Source organism: Gopherus evgoodei, chromosome 12 (genome assembly GCF_007399415.2).
Source record: "Gopherus evgoodei ecotype Sinaloan lineage chromosome 12, rGopEvg1_v1.p, whole genome shotgun sequence".
Lineage (NCBI taxonomy): Eukaryota > Metazoa > Chordata > Testudines > Testudinidae > Gopherus > Gopherus evgoodei.
In genome coordinates, this window is record NC_044333.1 from 37,630,895 (window position 1) to 37,654,313 (window position 23,419).

General features: G+C 49.0%; 1 protein-coding gene across 1 annotated transcript in view; it reads right to left on the reverse strand.

Annotated features, from left to right (window-relative positions):
* Window positions 1–11,992, reverse strand: part of GSE1 (Gse1 coiled-coil protein) — a 355,568-nt gene extending 343,576 nt beyond the window's left edge. The window contains exon 1 of the mRNA XM_030581352.1: window positions 10,637–11,992. Coding sequence (XP_030437212.1) covers window positions 10,637–11,977 — 1,341 coding nt within the window. The 5' untranslated portion in view covers window positions 11,978–11,992. The remainder of the gene's footprint in view (window positions 1–10,636) is intronic.
* Between the last annotated feature and the right edge of the window lie 11,427 nt (window positions 11,993–23,419).

Here is a 23,419-nt window from a genome sequence, read left to right on the forward strand (position 1 = left end):
TTGCCACCTCGGAGTCTGACTCAAGATTGCAGCTAAATGTCAAACAAGTTCATTTTTAGTGGCTGCAGGGTTTGTCTCCCAGAACTGCTGAATACCTGATCTTCAAAGGGAAGCTCTATCCACAAAGTCACTTCTTACATATGGAAATCTAGCAAGCCCTATTAGCTTAAAAATCATGGGTCTGATTCTGATCTCACTTGCACTCTGATGTTACCCCATTGATTTCAATTGAATTCATCACAATTTACACTGCTGCAGAATCAGAGAGAGAAGAATCAAGCTCATTTTAAACAACACTGTCCTTAGTTGCACTAGTAGCATCACCCGGGATTACTGAAACTGGAAATTAAAACTAAAACCAAACCCAACGTCCTTTTCACCATGCCTCGTTTCATTTCCCCACTTCTGCCAATTCCAACAATGCAAATATCGACTAGCCCATTTATTGATACAATCCATTTCTCATAGATGCTGTACTGTTTGGGTTGCAAACTGAAGACATTTCCATTAATTAGTAGGGCTGGGTTTTTTAAATCTAAGTTTAGGATCCTAACCTCCAATACCTGACAGGACAATGTCCCATTAAATGGAACCCGTCATGCCCAGGCCAGTTTTCCTGTTCCTCACAGGAGAGGCTTCCAAACTCATGCACTAAGCAAGAGATTCCCATAGTCTCTCCTGGCAATCCACGCCGTTTTAGCCCGTGGGCTTGGCTAGTTAGTACGGTGGATTGGTTTCAGAGAAGCCCCTGTTCTTTTTGGTTGGTTAAAGGAGATCAGCTACATTGTAGTCAGAAGTATCAGATTCTTGCCATGTGTTTTGTTTGGCGTTTTTGTTTTTTAAAAGGGAAAGGCTGCAAACTCCAACATGACCCACAATGTTACAGAACACAGTTTTGACAGTGCCCGTGAAAAAGGTCTGTTTAGAAGAATGTAGGGGAAAGAACTGACACCTTCCTGGCAGCGTTGTGACCCCAGACACACCCCCATTCTGCTAGTATGAAAGAACCACTAAGTGTCCAAAGCACAGCAAATGCCCAAAGAAGCCCATGGTGTTTAACATTCGGGGGCAGAGCCATTAACACAAGTAGGGACTTGATTCATTTATAAATACACACTTTGAAAGGGATGCTTGAAAACTTGTGTAAGTGCCCAATTCTCTAGAGACAGATTTTTCTTCATTTTCCATGATTCAAACCCTAACAATCCAGCACAAAGAGGGTCTGATTATGATCTCATTTACACCAGTTCAGCACTGTTGACTCCAATAGAGTGGCTCCTGATTTATGCAGCTGAAAACTCAGAACCCCCACTCAACCAGAACTGTTTTCTTTGTTAAATGCTACAGTGACACAGGAATATACTTCCACACCAAGGCAATGGGCCACGAATCAGATTCAAAATACTCAGATTAACTGGACCAACAGGTTCATATCCAAGCTGAGATCTCTCAGCCTTTCATCCTCCTTGGGTAATGGAGTTCCATGCAGTTTAGTGCGCAGAAGTCTTCCGAGTGGATACTCTGGGAACGATTCTGAGGGCACGGGTCCAGGGACAAGAAACACTGGAACAGGCACTGCAAGTGAGAGCGTCCCAAAGGAAGAGGAGGCCACCAGGATGCAAATTTGGCAAACCACTGGGAAATGTCTGAAGATTATGAAAGACAGAAAGACAACAACATCACTTGCCATGCAACAGGACTCTATATGCAAGTTGCTGGCAGATGCTGCCAAAAAGGGAGAGTTTTGAACATTTGCAGACCCCCCCTGTGTCTATATTTACGGTGAATATAAGCATGTGACTTGTCTTTTTGTATTACAGTAGCACTTAGGCCTTGATATCAGTTGCAGCCTTACCATGCTAGGTACTGTATATACACACTGCAAGAGACAGTCCCTGCCCTGAAGACTACAATCTAACACGGAAATATTGTCATCCTCCTTTTACAGATGAGAAACCGAGGCACTGATGTTAAGCGACTTGCCCAATGTCACACAGCTGGCAGCAGAACCCATGTTTTTCAGCCCCAGTCCTCTGCCACAAGAACACCTTGCTTTGACAAGAAGAAGAATTTTACATGCACTTGTTCCACACTGAAACGTTGACAGGTGCAAAAACTTGGATGGGTCTGAGCAAACTGCAGGGACGGAAACCAGGTAGATAAGCATCTACCTGGCCTGAGTGTGCAAGTGCAGAACGTGTGAGAGCACACATCTGCATTGTCTCAACCACTTAGCTATGAAAACCCATGTGTGCAATTTTAGAGGCCTCTTTTAAAATAAAATAATAATAATAATAATTAATAATAATAATAATAAAAAGTGGCTCAGAAAGTCAAGCCACGCTGTAGTCACACAGTTTCTCAGCCCACTCATCCTGGGCAGGTAACCTATTCATTTTGTCATTCAGATCAAGTAGGACAGAGGCCAGGCAAGTAGACTGTGCTTAACCTCTTAAGTTTCTGTGACAGTTTTACAAAGCTGCAGTATATAATGTATATGATGGGTGCAGGTACGTGCCAGTAAAGGGAGCAGACCTGCTTTGATGAGCTAGGAGATGTAGGGTAATTGACTCCATTGCCAAATGATCAAGACCAAAACTCACTATGTAATTATTTTCCCTTCCCCATCCCTGATCCAGCAGCTTCCCCAATCAAACGCCAGATTCAGGCACAGGAACTGTTATCCAGATTGAAAGCAGAGATGATGATCCAATCCCAAACCCAGTTGGTTTCTGTTTAGCGAGATGCGCTTTGCTATATGTGGACATAGTGCAGTGTAACAAGTCAGTGCGTCATTCCCAGAGTCATAGAACACTTCACGGCAAATATAGCAAGCTGCAAACCAAGTGCTAGACAACAGGCTGCCTTCGTAAACTATTAAGAGCTGCTTAATGTAGATCCTTAAAAAGCAGGCAGCCCAATCTACCCACACAGACAAGGTACCTGAGTTGATCAGCATCACAAAGCTTAAAAACAAACAATTACTGGATTTGGAGAGCACACCTGAGGTATCAAAGCTTCTGCCACACAAGATATCTGCTCCTTCCAGTAAAAAAAAAAGAGAGAGAGAGAGGCTCCTTCTGTACCTTTAAGTATTTGCTTTTGATGCCTGCAGTATCTATAAATACTGAACTCCACGCAGTCAGTTTTTTAGAAAAGTCAAGTCACCTGCACGATTGTCTCATGTGGTGTGTAAGGAACAAGGAACAGAGCTACCCGTTACCCTTCTTTGATCTTGTTCATAACCCCAACGTGCTGCTCAATACTTACAGAATCAGCACTGCCTCAACATAGCCCCTCTAAGCACAGCCTCTGAGAGCAGAGACAGCCAAGTGGGAGGAATTACTAGGTAACGAGATTAAGATGTGGGAGTCAAAGGGAAATGAAGGAATGCTCTAAAATGCTAGTTTTTAAATCCTTCTTTCACTCTAGACATAGATCCTATGGGGATTAGGACCTTAGTTTAGATTCTAGAATAGGCTGCAAGTCACAGACAGGGCCGGCTCTAGGTTTTTGCCGCCCCAACCAAAAAATTTGCCACCCCAAGCTCAGGCTCAAATGACCCCTCTCACTCCCTGTTGTGTCTCTACAGTTCTCAGAGTAGTTGGACCCAATTTTCCAAACCACGTACTGAAAATCATTTGTGCCTGCACACGTGGTAACTGCGTGTGCTAATGGACAGGCCTGAATCAAACATGCCACACATATGACAGTCACATGGATGTAAGTCTGGTGCACCAAGGCACCTATAGTTATGCACACAATCCAGCCAAATTGGGCCCTTTGTGCCCTTGTAATACAGAACTATTAAGAGTGCTCTACACTTGGAATATTGCATGTAGAGATGGTACACCCAGATATGGGTCTGCCATTACAGAAACAGCTGCACTGCAATTAACACTATTGCCTAAACCAGCATTCCTCCAGCCGGCAGCTAGTTGCTGCGCTGCGGCACTTCCTGCTGAAGTGAACATCACCAGTCTCTCCAGATGCCCTTTTTCAGTGGCCTGTTACCCTCCCTGACCTTCAGGCCTCTCATCTGTACTGTACCACGATGCTTCTTCCTGCAGACACTTAAGCTTGTGAGCTGCCGTATATCACACCAGACAGCAGCAGAGCCTTTAGTCTAATCCCATACATTGTCCTTGCAAAGGAGGAACTGGGTGTGACGAACTGGGAAAGTTCTTAATGTTTTCTCTGAGTACTGTGTTGGTGCCTCAGTGTCCCCATGGCAGTTCTTAAGTATCTGGCAGAGCAAAGGGCCAGTGCACCTAAATGCCTGGCACTCTGTCTCCTAGCAACTGATGGCCTGGGCCCCTCCCTCTGCAAAGGTGCCAGCTGAAGGTGTTGGAGACAAAGGGATCAGGTGACCTCCTGGCCCGGGAAAGGGGCTGAGGAGAGAGGAGGGGCTGGGGGGGGTTGTTAGTCTGGAGCTGGCTGGGGTCAAGGGTGGAGGGCAGACCTGGGGGTCTGACTCACTGCCCCCCAGAATGGACCCAGCCGAGGGGTCCGGTTCGCTGTATCTACAAGCTCTGTTTTAGACCCTGTTCCTGTCATCGAATAAACCTCTGTGTTACTGGCTGGCTGACAGTCACGTCTGACTGCAAAGTGGGGGTGCAGAACCCAGTGGCTTCCCCAGGACCCCACTGGGGTGGACTCACTGTGGGAAGCGCACGGAGGGGCAGAGGATGCTGAATGCTCCAAGGAGAGACCCAGAAGGTGAAGCTGTGTGAGCTTCTTGCCCTGAACAAGTCTGCTCCAAGGGAGAGGAGGCTCCCCAAAGTCCTGACTGGCTTGGTGGGGAGCAGTTCCAAAGCATCGCCCGGGGACTCCGTGACACTGGGCAATTCTGCAAACAGCCCAACAGCATCAGCAAAGGAATGCAGGGATGCTTGAGCAGTGCCCTTGATTAACAAGGTCACAGGCAGCCTAGGAGAGTTACAACATCCCAGCTGAAATGTTGGCCTGTAGCCCTTCCCGGCCCAGAAGACTGAACTTAAAGGGACGGGGTCAAGTGACTTAGGCCCAAAATTGGACCCAACTTGAATATGAACACCCTCTCCACCCCGCAGCATTCATTTATTTGTGACGCTTTCAGCAGAGGGGAGATGAGCCACTCAATAATCTGGAAGGAGAGGACCAAGGCAAATAGCACAGCAGGGTAGTCAGCAAATTTCAATTCAAGCCACAGATAAGTAGCGGGAGACAGAGGGTTGGGAAATGAGCAAGAGGCCAGACTCAGGTTACTGAGAGCAGGCTTTTTTGCGGTGTTGTAAGCCTGGCTAAAAACTCTGACAGCAGGGGCTAAACACCCAAGGACTTGGAGAGGCTCATTTTAAATTCACAATTCTCTTAGCAGTAAATCAGAAAAGAAAAAACAAAAACCCAGCCACTGCTCTCAATTGTGGATCCCACAGAAATAACGCATCTTTCTCCACCCCTGCAGAGGCAGGGACACAAAGACAACTCCCTGGAGTTGTCTTTATACAGTCAGCGATGCCAATGCACACAGAAAGACAAGGGGTTACTTAGACCAAGGTTAATAACTGAAGAGCAGCTGTTAAACAGCAGCAGAGGACAAGCCAGAGTCATTTCAGTACTGAAGGCCTCTAAGAAGGTACCACAAGAAAAAATCTGCTAGAGAAATATCTGGCTGTGTCTTTTAAAATGGCAGTTTTGTATCATGACTCTCTGTCGTTACAAGGAGTTTGATGAATGGCTAGTGTACTCCTGTTGGATTTCTGCAACTGTTGCATGTGGAACCATAGTATTGTTGCCAGTTATTCCTGTTGGTATTCTGCAAGATTAGAACCTGTCACCCTTTTCATTCTCAGCACACAATTCTCAAGGCAAGAAGAGATTCTTCTTCTATATTGCTAGTCTGGCCTCATTCATTATGAGCTCGTTCCCCACCACTCGACAAAATTGCACAGGCTTCTTTCACAGCCACCATCACCAGTTCAGGAACCATTCACAATTGAAGGCTCAGCTGGCACTAACTGCCCCAGGAAGGGTAGGAGACAGGCAGCTCAGCACAACAGCCAGCTACAGTAACATTTTGTTCTCTAATCCACACCAGCAGCACGTACAGCAAGGACAGAGGAGTGATTTGACCAGAGAATAACACACAAAGGTCCTTGCTCACATCAAAGAGTAGATCCCACTGCTCCTGCAGGATACAACACACCCAGGAACTCTGAGGAGAATTTGCCCTGCCCTCTCTTTTCTATATAGGGGCGTGCCAGAGGTGGAGCTAAAGGCTTTGTCCCACCCAGAACACACCTGAGCCCACCTAAGCCTGGTGAGAAAGTATGAAAGGTCAGTTGCTGAACAAGACTTGGTTCCCTCTTTCCGTCACCTAGGGCTGTAGGAGACACCTGAGGCATAACACTTGCCTTCTCAGGCTGCTACAGGAGAAGGAGCTGGTGCTTTAAGTATCTTACTGGAGTTTGTTCAGCAAACTAGTGGGTGAATTTATGCAGGAAAGTCACTCTGGGGATAAACCCTAACTCTGAACCTTGCGTAGTTCTGGCTCTAAAAACTCCCCCGCAACAATCGTGTTCCCCTACTCAGTGTTTAACCCCCACTCCCCAAACCTATGCACACTAAGGGGTTTGTGTGTGCTGGATGTGGAAAAAATAAATAGAGCCCAAAGGCAGAGCTACAGGGAATCGTGGGAAATCCCTTATGGAACATATTGTCCAACCCCCTTTTTGCGGGGGGAGGAGGAGGCTTTTCCCCACTGTATAGTCAAGTGCTTTGGTGTGTCTGGTTTTAAAGGAGGGAAGTTAGCAAAAACAGGCACCGAGGGCTTTGTGATGAAGGGTAAAGAGCCCTTACTGGGCTACTAGCCACAAGAACCCTTGAATGTGTGAGCGGCAGCAGAGAGGAAGAAGAGATTTCTCCCATTAGTTACATTAGCCAAATGGATCCAGTCCTGTTTTAAATAAACCTGAATCCCAGCCTTACCAAAAGCGAATACGAACATGGGGAGAGTCAAAAGGCAACAGTGATTAGTAGAGAGTTGCTGTCCCAAACCGCAATGAAGGAAAAGCCAGAGTATTAACCATCAAATGGGGCTGAAAATTGCAATGCCCCACATAAGCAAATCTATTCAAAGCATCTGTGTTGGGGCTGTCCCAGGTGCTCAGCGTAACAGCTAGTTACATCGCTCATTAGCAAGCCATGTAACAAGAGAGAGGAATTCAATAGCATCTGCTCTAAGCCTCGAACACCCTCCTTGCACAGACCGTCTAGGCTAATCCCATCTTCCCAACACACACATCTTTCTTTCACTTCCTCGCACAAAAGATTCTCCAAGCCATTCAGATATGGGACAGTGCTTCAGACAAGAGAGCCAAAGTGGATATTTTTTTCAGGGCCGTTCTCTGAGCAGATGCTTTCCCCTTTGCCAAAACAAGCCTGCTGCCCTGTTCAGCTGAAACGGTGGAATTCCAGGAGAGGGAGGGAGGGAGGGAGGCGAAATCACAGAGGCTTTATGTTTTGTCCTGTGGCTCTACTGCGGGCTTTCACAGGGTGCCGAGGGTTTTCTTTGATTACTAAGATGATGAGCACAGCATAATCACCTGAGCGTTGGGTTAGTGCTCTGGTGGCAGGGAGCCATTAAAAGGCTTAAGAAATATGTAGCTTTTGGGTTGCAGATAACAAACGCTGCAGGAAACTCAGGAAACAGATGTGAGTGCCTAACACTGACATTCGAGTGATGACAGAAGCGCTCTGGAATAGTTCATATGTCAGTAAAACACCCCAGCAGCACCTGTTCCCAGTCCAAATGGCACTAATGTAAAGTACCCTTGGACCCGTGATATTACCCAGTGCAAGAAAATAAAGCCCAGTGGAGGGAAACAGCCACAGACAGCATTTAAAGGGGAAATGCACCCAGCTGCGGAAGAAACATCTCCTTCAAAGTGAGGGATGAAAAGGGGTTTGGTTGCTGTGGTTCACCCTGCACAGCCCAATCCTGCAACATACGCTCACACGAGTAATTCTGTTCAAGGCAGCGGGGTAGCTCACGTGACTACAGGGCACTCCAGAGGCCAAAGGTTGTAAGAACAGGCCTTTTGCAGCTACCTCTTTAATGGAGGGGCTTTAACTTTCACATCAACCAAAAAATGGGATATAGAAAGGAAGGCTCTACACTTATCTATATCTCCTTATGCTCTGCTGCGTTCTAGCAGCTGCACGAGTGTCTCCCACTACAATTACTGCCACAGACCTGGGATTCAAGGGGAGCTTGTGAATGAACTCTCTGGAGACAGGAATATTCTCAGTTGAGTTACCTGCTTTGGGAGCCAACTCTGAGTTTCAGCGAAATCAACAAGAGGTTTGCTATTAGATTCAACGGGACATGGGTTTGGACCTTTTATGTACAGCATAATCTCAATTTCAACTGTGAAATCCTGAGTTACCACCTGCATTGAGTTAGTACCATTTGATCCGGGAGTCTCATGTTTCCCAGTTCCCACCATCGCACACACAATGTGTCAGACATGAGCATAACTCACAAAGTGATTAACAAAGGTGGATTCTAGCCATGCTCTGCCAATCGGCATGTAACTCACAAAGAAATAATCTGCATTGAGGAATGACCTGCATTGAGATCAGGTCACTCTGGCTTGCACTGATGTAGGAAGGGAGCCAGGGAAAAACTGAAAAGAGTGACTTTCGGAGGATTCCTGTCTCTGGTGCCAATCAAACTCACATCTCCGTCCTGGAATTCTCAAAGCAGGCACTGTGCTCTGAACCTCTGACTCGTTCAGCTGTCACCCAGCGAGCCCAAAGGGAAAAACTTGTGAATTTGGCAGCTTGACAACTTAAGGAGCAGCATCCCTTTGCTTCGAAGCCAGTGAGATTCCACTTTGAACACAGCACCCATGCTGCAAATGAGCCCATCTGAAAACTGTTCTTCAACCAGCCACAGGAGAGAAGAAAAAAGAAGTCCCAAGTTGGAGAGATTGTGGTGCATTTCTAAAGAAAATGTCAGTGCTTCGAGAACAAATGCCGGCTGTGAACAAAATCTGAAGATTTTCAGAACTGATTAGTCCTTTTGGATGTCTTCATTTTTGGGGCACCAATTTGAGACGCTTTAAAGGGTCTTGATTTTCAGACAGTGCTGAGCACCCACCCTCTGAAACCAGGTCCCTTTAAAGTCATGCATCTCTAGTTGGGCCCCCAAAAAATCTTTCCCTTTTGACAAATTTTGAGCAAAGGCATTAATGAAATTCCCCTTCCTGAGTGAGGAGGACAGTTTATGAAACATAGCATGGGCCTTCCGTTGTATGAGTGAACTTTCTGGGGTTCTCCTTCAGCAACAACACATGGCACCCCCATACTACCTCCCCCCAGAGGATCTCAAAGCACTTTCTGTAATAGCTAAGCCTCACAGCACACCTGTGAAGTAATTATAAGGACTCAATTATCCTCATTTCACAGAGGCATTAACGAAGGCAACCAAAGCCAAACAGAGACTCCCAGTCCTGCTTTTAAACTACAACACGTGCGTGCACACAGCATTTATTTTGTAATGAGTACTATGGAAAATTCAAACAGGATCCCATTTCTGCTGACAGAAAAGTAACCTCCAGGCAGGCAAATGGCCAGTTTCCAAAGCAACTTGGTCCTTGCTGCACCTAGATGCTGACTGCCTGCATCTTAGTAGATGTCGCTGTTCTGGGTGCAGGCTGCTCAAAAAGCAACCCCTGGATGATCAAGGTTTAAATGACTATTATTTTCAATCTGGCGCTCTTATTCGATGGGAACCACTGGGAGTCTATTAAGAGCTGCTGCCACACTAAAAGGGGGATGGAACCACTGATGAGAATGAAATAGGTTTCCCTAATCTCAGCAGCATGAAGGCAGGCGCCCTTTATAAAGGATAATCCCACCAGCTTCCCCTGCTCCTGCACAGCTGACGGGCAAAGAATAAAGGCTCATTCTCACAGGGGAAAAGCAAACCAGGTTGGGAATGTCGCCCTGTCCTCTCCTCCTCCCCGCACCCAAAAAAGAGAGTCTGGACATCAGTTTCCCATCTGTTGGAAGGACTTGAGTTCCTCTCACGAGACACTGCTTTGATTGGGATTCTTAAAAAAACAAAGTTAGATGGATAACTTTCCTCTGAGTCGGAGGCTCCTCTCTCTGCTAGCTGGCAGAATTTCCCATGGGGCTTGTCTGCTGTGAACAGGCCTGTTCCTTTAAAGCTCTGCTGGCTGGAGTAAAGGGAGCCAGACATGTCTCTGACCGGCCAGAGAGTGGCAGCTGTGATATTCACCATTGAGAAGGGTACAAGACCAGGATTTCCCCACTTTGGCAGACTCAAGTCCAAGCCAACCCCACCTCCACAGACTGGGCCCTTTGCTTTCTTAACAAGCCAGCTCTTGGCTGGCTGTAGCTCTTCTGGAGCGACCCCATTTTTTAGCTAGGAGGCCAGCGACCCCAAATCCCAAATCAGTTTGCCAAAAAGAACCCTGCTTAGCGTTAACCTCCTGAATCAGACACAACAGAAGAAACTTGGTCAATGACCCCACTGTAAAACCAATTCCACTGAAACCAAAGCATCCAGCTTCCCCTGCCTCACCAAGGGAAATCAATGGAGGAAGGAGTGAACATTGTACCTTACCTTTGGGAGACTGGCTGGGGGTGTCACAGCCAGAAAGTCTGGAGGTGTCATGCCTTTGCCAGCAAGGACCACTGCCCCACATTCTGCACATGCTCCAATGGTCAGTTGTTTACCATCATCCACCAGTAGGCTGTTGGCCATGCGGAGAGTGTACAGAAACACAGGGAGCCGGGCAACCTGCACTGCTTTTAATCCAAGGCATCGCTTCTTCTCCTGCCGACAGAAGAAGCACACGAAGGTCTCCACTTTGTACTGCCTGGACCAGGCGCTGCTGGGATGGTGGGAATTCCTGCTTTCGTGCTGCAGCCATTGGCCTAGGAGGTCATGGTAGCAGAGCACACAGGTAGCCACCAGCCCAGTGGCGTCTGCAGGCCTGGCCCTGGGGGCTGGGGGGTAGACGGTGAGGAAGGGGAAGAAAGGCTCCTTCTCCCCAAAGCGCCCTGGCGGGTTGATGTTGAGCTGGAACTCTTTGCCCGCTCCCAGCTCAGCTCCGCAGATGTAACAGACAGAGGCAGGGCCTGATGTGGCCGAGGGGTGCATGCCAGTGCTGCCGGGATCCCCGGTGGAGAAGACCTGGTGATACCTCCCCAGGAAGCTCTGCACCGAGGTGATGAGCTCCTCATTGTGGCACGCCCGGTACATGGCCCACAGGTCCTGCAGCACCCCATAGCACTTCCTGCAGCTGTGCACCTCCCCATGCTTGTTGAGCCCCTTGGAGCTGGGAGGGCACGGCAGGTGGCTGAGGAAGGGGAAGTGCATGGTGTTTTTAGCATTGCCATTGGTGATCTTAGCAGAGACCGGCCTGGCCTCCTTGCTACAATCCTCCCCACAGAGGTAGCAGGCTTCCTGCAGCAGGGCAGGGGCACCCTCCTCTTTCTGGGCCCTCCTCCCTTTGGGGGGCATGCCCATTGCGCTGGCATCCAGCGGCACCACGTAGAGCCTCTGCAGGACCGGCACGCTGGCCACCTCGAAGCTCTGCCACTGCTGCATGAGGGAGGTGAAGCAGCAGGAGCAGACCAGTGTGCTGCCCATGGGGCTGATGGGCAGGGCCCCCAGGGGTGGACTGTGCAGCCACAGGAAAGGGAAGAAGGGGGCCTTGGAAGTCTTTTCCTGTTTCTGCACGTGGATTTGGTGCTGGCCCCCAGGGGACAAGGGGCTGCCGCAGATGTAGCAGACGCTGCCCGGCAGGGGTGCTGCTGCCCAGGGCGGCCTGGGCACTGCCAGGGCGTAGGCCTTCTCCAGCTTGCTGGGGGCTTGGCAGGACCCCTGCCTCTCCTCGTCGCTGGTGATGTTGATCTCGCTCTCCTCTGAGGAGCCGTAGGCCGGGACCCGCTTGCCCATCAAGTCGCCATGCCCCGGGGCAGACTCAGGTGCCCGGCCGGAGGCCGTCGCTTTGAAGGCATCGGGCAGGGCTGCTGCGCCCTGGCCCCCTCTCCAGCTGCTCCGGACGCTGCCGAGGCCATCGGCCGGCCAGTGGCGCCGCCGTCGCCTCCTCCTCCCCCCAGCCAGCCCGTTGTCCTGCGGCACAGGTGCCTCGTCCGGGGCTGGGGGCGCCTGGCCGTGCCACTCGCGGGGGCGGCTGCCCATAGGCGCGCCTGGCACCGGCCGCTCGGCTGCCCCGTTGGCTGCGCCCTGCTGGCGCAGCAGCTGCAGCCCCGCGGCTTGGCTCGGCGGGTCTGGGGCCGGGCGGCAGCCGGGGCTCCTGGAGCTCCTGTCCCGGCCGGGGGCGTGGAGCTGCAGCTCGGGCTCGGAGAGCTGGTCGGTGTCCGAGAGGGAGGACAGGTCGGAGTCTCCGCCGCTTGCGCCGGCGTCCTCCTCCTCCTCCTCCTCGGGGGGCTGGCTGCTGCTGCTGCCCCCCAGGCTGAGCCTCCGCTGCTCGTCCAGGGCGTAGGAGAGGTTCCACTCCTGGGGGCCCCTGCGGAGCCCGGCGCCCCCCGCCGCCTCGCACTGGTAGGGGCGTTTGAGCCAGTACATGCGCTTCTCCAGCGGGGTCCGGCTGCGCTCGAACGCGTCCCACTGCTCGCCCAGGAAGCAGCGGCAGACGGCGCACACCAGCGCGCAGCCCTCCGGGGTCACCTCCTGGGCCCCCGGCGCCGGCTCCTGGTGCTGCAGGAAGGGGAAGAAAGGCTGGTTCTCCCGGGGCTGCTTCACCTGCAGTTTCAGCTCCTTGCCGCGCCCGATCCCCCCGCCGCAGATGAAGCAGCAAAGCGCCGAGGGGGGATCGGCGCTGGAGCTGCCGGAGGCGATCGCGGCCATCAGCCGCTGCTTGCGGGAGATCGGCGCCTCCTTCTCCGGCGCTGGGTGGTCGCTCATTTTGCACCTGGGGCGCCTCGGCGGCGGCTGGGCTCGCGGCTGCCTGCTCCCCGGGGCTGCGCTCTCATCCTGCTGCACAGCCGCGTTCACGGACGGGCCATGCTCCCACCCGCAGGCAGCGGCGGAGAGACCGACGAGCTGTGCAAAAGTTGGTCCAAGTTTGGGTGCGATCAGCGCCCCATGGCAGGGGCTAGGGGGCAGGGGGGTCGCTGCGGAGCGGAGCCCTGGAAGGCGCCGCTGGACCGGCTGGGGCCGCCTGGCAGCTGGGAGCTAAGAGCTAACTTTGTCCGTACGTGTCTCGTGCAAAGTTGGGGTGCGAACTCGGCAGCGCCATCTCCGCAGCGCGGTGGGTCACTTCGCTCCCACCCCCAGCAGCTGCTGCTGCCCCAGCCAGACACCCGCCCCACGGCTCGGGGCTGCAGCTCCCCCCTCTCACGCGCTCCCGGCCATCCCCCGGAGGGAGGAAAGCCACCCGGTAACCCGGCTCTGCCTGCCGGGCCGCCCACTGAGCGCACAGCCCCGTATGCGCCTGCCAGAGCCTTGGCCACTGATTGGAGTTGGAAGGAATCTTGCTGCTGCAGGCGGGGGAAGCTGGCGAAACCACACACCTCTGTGCACTGGCTCGCCCGGAGCCCCGGCCCGGGGATTCTCCAGCGCCAGGCTGCCTTGGGCCGGGGCCGCGGGAGGAAGAGGAGTTGCAAAACTGGGTAGATTCTGCTCTGGCAGTTTTGCACATTTACCCACGTGTGGTTGGGGGCTGGGAAGAAGTTTCCAGGATGGCTGCGGAGTGGGAGGCCCATTGCCCTATTAATTGCCCCTTTCAGAGAATCGAGCTCTTAACCCCCCTCCCCCCAATTATCTACTGCTAATTCTATGGCCAACCTCTTGTCTCCGGCCCCTTTGAGACCGTTGTGCCGATTCCCCCCGAGCGAGGCGCTTCCCAGCTCAAGCAGAGCTTTGATCCAGAGCAGCCAGGGGCCAGCCCCAGACAGAAGCTGCATGGGCACAGCAGCCTTCACACACAAGGCATAGCAGCAGGGGACAGCCCTGACCCCTTTGTATGAGCTCTTCCCTCTGGTCCCAGCAGGGCGCCAGTGGGTGCTGTGATACCCAGCACCACCCTGAAGCCTCACACTGACTTCCTGGGGGCATGATGGGTCCCAAGGCACTTTACATAAGACAATAACCCCACCAAGCTTTTATACAGGGCTTTACATCAAGGAATAACCCTATCTCCTGACCCAATACTAGCTTTGGTCATTAGCCCCACTACTTAATATGCACCTACAGTTGCAATCAGAGACAGCATTTCCTTTCCCTGTTAGTCCTAACATGCTGTATAGTGTTCCTGTGCACTGTTAAACAACGGATGTGATCCAAGCCAGAGCTAGCTGCATTGCAATGATGCCTGAATTAAGCCTTGAATAACCTGACCTACCTGAGGGGGCATTATGAGGTTTAATGCTTGTAAAGCAATTTGGTGGCCTGCACTAATAGGCACTGCAGAAATGCGACGTGTTATTACATTCAGAAACAACTAACACTGGCTTTAGTCAACCACCCGTGCAAGCAGCACAGGTTTGCAACTAAAAATGTTCTGGAAACCTTCAGGATGCTTCAGCATTGTCACGGAAGATGCGTGTGCATGCGTTGGGGGAGCAAGGGGAGTTCCAAGTGGTACTACTTCAGGTGTTTAAATGTCCTACCATGTGTAAAGGCCTACAAAGTGCTGTGCGCTCTGCACTTCCATGGATGCCGCTGGTGCTGCTCATCACCTAGCAGAGACTCCTTGGAAGAATCAGGTGCTCAGGACCTCTCAAGATCAGGCCCAAGGTATGTAAGTTGCCATCAATAGGTAGCACCCACCAGACACAGTGCAAAGAAGAGTCCAGGGGCCTGTGACGAGCACCACATAAAGGCCTGGATGGATAGACTAGACAGGCCTAGTTTTGCGAAGAACAATTGAGCATAGAACAGCTCTAGGTGCTCGGGATATGTATAGATTATGGCCCCAGTACCTATAGATTCTCAGCACATCCTTATTGTTCTGATGAGAGAAAGGGGGCTAGGAAGCAGCTTTGAAAGACAGTCTAACAACTAGTCTCCCAAAGCCCATTCCTTAGGAACATTTGATAATTTAAAAAAAATTGCCTTCTTTTTTCTTTTTTTTAGTGGAGATTTTTGCATGAAAACAGGAACATTCTTCCTTCTCAGTCTATCTGCTCTTGCTGCTTGTTCCTTACTCAGGTGCAAGTTTCAAACTTCTGTGTGCTGGCTGATCCACCAAAGAGAAGGGCAAACTTGGTTATCCCAGGTCCAGCATTTGGGCATGAATATCGACTAACTGCACACGCAGACAACACCTGTGCCTGCAATATCATGATCTGCCCATGCAGGGTTGTGGGCTTGACTTCCATGCTTAACAGTTCTACAACAGGGCTCTAGTAGATCAGGTCTTGATGTCATCCTCTTCCTCTACAGCAAGTGGCCGTGAGATCAAACAGATTGTATGACATCAGCTGGAGATTAAACAGGAGGGGGCAGAAGGACCCCTAAGGGATGAAGATCCTGTTTCTATGCAGATGGCCCTAGCAATAAAGGATGAGGGGAACCCAGTAGAAGAACATGATCCATAAGGAGAACTGTCTCTAAAGGGATTTTTTCCACAGAGTTTTCCAGGAGGCACCAGCAGCTCATTGCGTTTTATTTATGTATAGGCCTGATGTTGCAGTGGTTCTACGCCCAGATTGTCCACTGAAACCAATGGAAGTTATGTGCATGTGGCAGTGCACCTGGCTTATATGCAGTTTAAATGTATAGGTAACAACTATTTAAGAGTCTCTAATGCATCCACTTTTCTACATGCAGTGATGTGCTAGTGGCATTGTTCGAGTTATTCCATTTCTGTTGATCCACCCCAGGCTGGTAGATAGCTTGATTTTTCTCCTCCCAACGCTATTGCATTTGTCAGAAGGAGGGGAGTTTGAGGAGAAGGGAACCAAAAAATTCAGCCTGGCATTTCCCTGTGACTCATGGATTAAAACAAACAACAATTAGAAGGGTGTAAGCTGCTGAAGTCTGCACCAGTTCCAAGTAGGTACTGCGGAGAACTCCCTCACTCTGTTAATTCACTTGGGTGGTTTCATAAACTAGTACATTTCACTCCTGACAAATCCCAGAGAGGAACTGCATGCTCTCCCCTCCACTGCCGTGAACCCCATCATCACACCTTAGGAGAGAACGGACGGGGAAGGCAATGCAGTATCAAAGGCATGCTCATTAGCACATTCCCACTGAGACAAAAATCAGAGGAGAAGGGCTCGTCGTTAACTGTTGGGAAGAAAATAATGAATTTAAATGTATTTCATGCCATTTCCCAGTGGAGGGATCTATTACGTTGTGGAATGGTCTCAGTAAAGAGGCAGAAAGCCCGTTGCTTGAGTCATCAAAGTAATAACTAATATTCATAGGGAGGTTTTCACTCACAGATATCAAAGCGCTTTATGAGGGAAAAAAGTGTCATTATCCCCATTTTACAGATGGGGAAATCAGCACAGAGGGAAAGTAACATGCCCGTTGCAGGGCTGGGGATAGAAGGCAGGTGTTCTGGGCCCCAGTCCAGCCCCCTAGTCACTGGGCCACACTATCCCAAAGCACTGAGTGAAGGGAACAATCCCACCTTGTAGAAGAACAGGCGAGGAAAAGTGGTACTTTCTCTAACTTCAAGGATGATGTATAAGTTGTAACCTATTATTTGCACCACAGTAGTGCCATGCTCTGCACAGACTTCCAGAATGACACACTCCCTGCCTCCGAAAACTTACAGTCTAAAAAGTAACAGCAACATTGATCTCACGTTGTGGTGCTGAAGTCAGCACTGGGGAGCGAGGCAAAGACATTCAAGCGCTGTCTGGCCTCCTCTGTGCTGAGATTTTCCTGAAAATCCCACAAAAGTGCAGGTACCATTGCAGACCAGCTGCGGGTGTTTTACCATGCTGCCTTCTAGGTCTGATCCAGGGTTAGATGGCAGGGTGATAACTGGCAGGTAGTCTACGTTAGCCCCCTTTGAGCTGCCTAGGTGGGATATTTTCAGACCAATCTCAGGGGGAACTGGGCACATATGCAGTAGGGGTGTTAAACAGGTGACTGACTTGTTACTTCTAGACTACTTTACAGCTTTATTTGGTTTCTAGACTTTGTGCATCCTCATCACATATCCCAGCCCTTGGAACAACAGGGCCCCAGTCCCTGACTAGGGCTGCAGGAACTACCACAATATAATTTTGTTTCTATTTTTCACCATTTCACTTAGCTACCTTTCCTACAAGAGTGACATGTGAATTAACTAGTTAATATATGGAAAGGTCTTTGAAAACATAAAGCACTATGGAAGGGCTCAGTCTAAAAATCCAAAGCCATTCAGGACTGCATAGTTGTTGCCGTGTCACATGCCGTACTAAGAACTTCACAGCAACAACAGGGATAGAATTCAGATCCTTGTGCTCTAAAAGCACACTTCAGCTAAAGGAGAATCTTCACGAGCTCTCAGCAGTATGGAAACGATGACACCCACGTGGGCAGGTGTGATTCCCACTCCTAGAGGGCAGCAGTGCTCACAGTCACTACTCAGCTCCTTGTGTTATTATGGCCAGTTGCAAACATCGGAAAAGCTTCCATTAACATGGTTATTCAGTTCATTTTTCCCTTCACGAATAAAAGTATTTTCTGTATGGGACAAAATCTTTCCACCCCTTCTGTTAATACCAAGTGAGATCCTTATATTTTGGAGCACTGTACGAATATGGATTCCTTCTCAGAGGGAGGCAAGGAGAGTTGGGCGAGTAATTGATTTTTTCAGTTCAGTGGCTGAACAGAAAAATTCAGGAAAAAATATTTCCATTTGACCCAAAATGACAATTTTTCAGTTTTTCCTCACCAAAATAATAATAATAAAAAAACCAAAATTAAATGTTTTATCTTGTTTTTGGTTGCTCCCCCTTGCTCTCCCTGTTGTTGATTTTATGTCACACATAAAGTCAAAATGTTTCATTTAGAAAATGTCAAAACCAAATGTTTCAACCCTTTGGGCCCCCCCCGAAACTATTTTCCAAATTCGACCTGAATTCACAGATCATTTTAGAAAACCTGAAACCACATTTTTCAGTAAATAAATCATCAGCCTGAAAAAAAAATGCGCACAAGATCTAGAAGCAAGTCCTGTTTTACAGATTGAGAGCCTGAGGCACAGAGAAATGACATGATGTGCCAAGGCAACAGAGAAAGACCATGGCCCAGACCCCCAATACCTGGCTCCTGGTCCTGTACTCTGGCTCCTTGCCAACGCTGTTTGTAGTCCTCTGTTTTCAAGGGGAAATGTGAATCTCCAATTCCTGGCACATGCACTGCATCACCGCACAGGCACACAGCAGGCATCAGAGGCCGCTTCCGGGGCCCTGGATGCAGCTGGGCAGAGCAGCTCATTTATCACTCTGCATGGCCTTATTCCTGTGGCTGCTGTTTGCAAAACGCAAGCTGAGCGGGGGAGAGAGAGGATTTCTCAGTCAGCTTCAGAAAGGACTGAAAACATCTGTCCTGGCCGCCAGCACCTCCTCAGGGGAGCGCCGTGGCTCCAGCAGGCTCTAAACAGGATTCTCCGCAGCAATTCCATTCAGTCTGGTGGGCAAAAGCAGTCCTTTTGATCGTTTTAAAGTCAATTTAGAGCTGGTGAAAGGGGACTGAAGACACTAGTAGCTGAAACCCACTAGCCACAGGATGGACATAGCTAGCACAAGTCCATACACAACACATGGTCCTCCACCCTGACATACAGGGACCTCTGTACTAGTAGCAAGATAACCTAGTCTCAGTAGCCAGTCTCTCTTGTGATGGACAAGGATGGCATCGATAATGGGGGTGACTGATGTGACAGCCCTTAGGAGTGAGGCTTCCTACAGCATCTAGCACAATGGGGTCGTGGTCGATGACTAGGGCTCCTATGCGCTGCGATAAATAATCATCATAATTATGTGTAAGCCCCAAACCGCTACCAGACTAGAGTGGCCATCAGATATGATTGCATACAAGCCAGTGCTTGGTGATCCATATGCTCAGTACCAATCCCCTGAGCCATTCAGTACCCACAGTGACATGGTTTCTGATTACAAGCATGGCAGGCTAAACACTCCCCTCATTTTGGGTGGCAGCATCCCTCTTCCCCTTCCCCCCAATCAACTTCAGTGCTGTCTCTGAGATAGAACGGAGGAGAATTTTGCAGCAGAACTTAGGGCCCAGCCCTGCTCTCTCTGAAACCTCTGGCCAAGCTCCCATTGATTTTAAAGGAAGCAGTATCAGGCCCTTAATTTGAAATTATTATTTGTACTGCGGTAACATTCAGCAGCCTGAGTCATGGCCCAGAACCCCATTCTGTTAGCTTCTGTACAGACACAAAACAACAGGACGGTCTCTAAACTCAGCATGCAGTGAGCATTTGGAATATACATGCACTGAAATACACATACACATTTTTAAAGCTAACCCCAGCCTCACGGAACTGACAGCGCATAGGACTGGATCCGTAGCTGGTGAGAAATCTCTGCAGCTGAAGCCCATGGAGCTAAATCAGTTTACACCAGCTGGGAACGTGGCCCTACCATCACCATTGTTGTTGGATCAGACTGCTTCCTGTTACATCCCAATATCTGTGTGTGTTCACACTGGAAGCTCTTTGGGGCAGGGATCTCGCTTTCCTGTCTCGGGGATGGCACCTAACACACTGTTGGAGCTGTATGCGAATGATACCACATTACCAACGAGCACTCCCCAAGTCAGCTGGCCTGATTTATGGTAGCAGAGGCTTTTAGCACCATTATGGCATCTCCTGCCTATGCTCTGTTCCTAGTATGCTGAGGTTAATATGGAAATTACTAACTGCTTATTCTTTCCAGCTGTTCCGTGAGTCAGAGTGTGCATTAAAGCTTATTTCAAACACCACACTACTCTGGAGTCAGCGTGGCCATTCCCCAAACCACCCCCTCTCTGTAATCCTGCTCTTGGTATGTTGTTTGAAAACGGAATATTTCTCTAACTAGTCAATTCAAAAGTATGTATAATTTAAGACACAAGCCCAAGGCAGTGCTGTGCTGTGAGACGCAATGCCTTTTTGATGGAATCTGTATGGGGGGAGCAAAATGGGTTCTCTTGTGCTCCTGAGGTTTGATTATTGGTATTTGTTTGGGGTGATTATTCTGCTGCTTCTTGGGCATTTTGTCAATGGAAGCACAGTCTTGCAGAGGGTTAGAAAGATTTTTGGATGTGAATCTTAAAACTAAACTCCCTGTTCATAAAGTGCCACTGAACGGTGCAGGGCTGACAGCCACACCCCAGGGAGAGTCAAAGCTGCTTCCTGCTGTCCTGCCTTTGCATCTCCGTGCCAGAGCAGCAGGAACCACTTCTGGGAAGGAGAAGTGACTTCAGCCTCCATGGGTCATCCCATTCTTTGCCTTTCAGCTGAACATATTTGACCACTCACCACGGTGCCCTTCAGTGCCAGCTGCACCTATCCACTAGCAACTGGAGAGAGAGTCACCCTCTCCTTTTACACAGACTCCACAGTAACCATTAGAAGGTAGCTTTCAAGGTGAAATCTTGGCCTCACCACCAAAGTCAATGGCAAAACTCCCGTCATCCTCAGTGACCACCCATCAAGGGGTAGAAAGGATGGTCTAGTGGACAGGGACTGGGACTCAGACTGCCTGGATTCAACTCTCAGCTCAGACACAGACTTCCTGTGTGACCTTGGGCATGTCACTTCAGCATTCTGTCTGCTCAGTCCTCACCTGTAAAATGGGGATCCCAGTACGGTCTTACTTGGGCATGTCCTGAGGATAAAATCCATTAAGCTGGGAAGTTGCAGTAACGAGGGCTATGTCACAGAGAACTACCAAGGTCAAACCTTGTAAAAGACTCCACAGTAATTACCAGTTCCCAGACTCATCAAATCTCCTTTCCAAATACATACAGAGTCCAACTGGGAAAAGTAAAGGAAATGGATGATTTAATAGCTGGAGGCAGCTGTGAATGTGTATTTTACTTTGATACAGCGTAGGAGTGATTGGGGTTTGAGTAGTTATTTTTTAATCATTCCAAATAGACAAAGTACCACTTTCTGAAGAAATCAGTTTAAAATAATTCATTCTTACACGCTCAGATCCATACTCAAGTTCAGAATGGCTCACCCAGCATCTCCAGCTGCATTTTTAAACATCAGGAATAAAATCATCACCCCTCTAGAAATACATCACACCACTTAAAATGACCAATTTCAAACCGGAATATATGCCAACTGCTGAGAGAATCCTGATAAATATGCCAAGATAAGAATTCGTGCTGATAATACAAACAGTAACATAGCTTTGACACCACTAGAAGGTAGAGATGATTATTGCCGTTATACAGATGGGGAAATTGAGGCACAGAGGAGTGAAATTGATTTGCCTGAGGTTTCACAGGAAGCCAAATGCATACCCAGGATTAGAACCTTGTCACCTGCTGGCTAGCTCTGTGTTACTAGTGTACCTGGCATGCCACTCTGTTGCATGGGTAATAGGTTGATGATTGGTCCAAAGTTGTTCATCTTGAACTCTGATATACAATCTTTTTCTTTCCTTTTTTTTTTTTTAATGGCTAATGCATGCACTGGGTTTGTGTTTATTATTAAAACTGGAGCTGGTTGGAAAATGGTAAGTATGTTTCATGACAAATTTTCAAAATAAATGATTTTTTTAACATTTTGAATTTTTTTCAACTGACTTAACCAGCGATAAAGATTTTGCAGGCTAAAAACCGGCCTTTGGAGATATCTGTGGCACCTCATTACCTTCCCATTTTGCCTTCATTTGCAAACTCATTGAAGCTCTGATCCTCCACTGCCCTTTAGCATGGGTTTTTTACATGCATACAAAGGGGTGTACCAAGGCTGCCATTCTGGTTTGCTAGTGTTTCACATCCACCTTTGCATGGGTGTAAACGTTGACATGAGCTCCACTGCAGCGGAGAATCAGTCCCGGTCTAAGATGTAACTAAGGGAAGAATCTGTTGATGATGTGTGAGCCCAAAAGATATATGCAGGGTGCAGATCTTTGCTAGCTTTGCAAATCCACTGTTCTGAGCAGGCCACCCTAAAAAAAATACAATGTGAAATCTGAGTTAGCTTGTCCCAAATGATGCAAAATAGAAAGTTAGCTAGCAGGAGAGGTAACTCCCAGGAATACGATACACAGAACCGTGTCTCATGTTGCCCGCAGTTCAGTCAGACCGGCTGCATCCAGAGATGGGGACAGGCAGCTCATAAAGAGCATCTTTCGTTAGTGCAAACTGGTAACTGGAGGTCACCCATTAATATTTATCAAGAGCGAAAGCTGAACTCCAGCAGAGGTGAAAAATAGCAGTAAACAGGTGCTGCTATTTGCTGGCATGACAGCTCAGGGAGAAGCTTGGGGAAAAGATAATAGAGCCTGGGACAGGCAAGCTGTTAAGGAAATGAATGAAGATGGTTTGATTTGAAAGTTTGAAGGGACTATTTCTCCTCCTGTGAAAGCGTTACCTTACTCACTAAACGACCCAGCTCAGCCTACTGTCCAGGGATACGTACGCCACCCAGATCATTCCATTATTAGGTTATGTTTGCATATAGTGCGGCATAAGGACAGCCATGACATTGCAGGTAGCCATGGATTTGTTCCAATAATAGGTAAACATAGAGATCACTGAAATACAGCTGCTTCTGGGGTGAGATGTGGTGACTATTTAAAGCAACAGCAACAGTATGCAATAGTTTTCAGGAAGTGAAATCAAGAGCAGCTCCTGCAACTAAAGTGCAGGAGGGACTGGTAACACCCCAGACTGGAACAAGTTTAGGACACTTGAATTAAGCACCTTAGTCCTGTGCAAAAGGCCATTGGATGACCACCAGTAAACAGAAGGAGGTTGGTTTTGCAACTTATCCAAAAGATGAGCGCCTCCTTGTGGCAAGACATTAGTACAGTACTGATCCAGATAAGAGTCCTCCTGCTGGCTCACCCTCACCATCCTAGCTAGTCTAGATGTTCAGTGTGATTCCTTTGTATCAAAGCCTCAGGCAAGTCAAACATCCTTATGGCAAGAAAAGCTTGGGTGTCCAACAAGGCACATCTGTCTGTTTGCTCTCCGGAATCTGAACGGATGTAGGTAGAAAACACACAGCTGTATTTCACAACAGGAGGGGAAGGCATGTTTCTCAGCAGTCCTCATGCTGGAGGGCAGTGCCATTAAACATCATGTGCATGTCTTTCTGTATCAACCTCACCAACGTGCTCTTTCCATTTGCCCAGGTATCCCGCTACGTACGTCCTGCTGATCAGACTCAGATTCAGCAACAGCCTTCGAACATGGTCACAATAGGGCACAAATAATCAGTAATAAGCTATTTCGGTG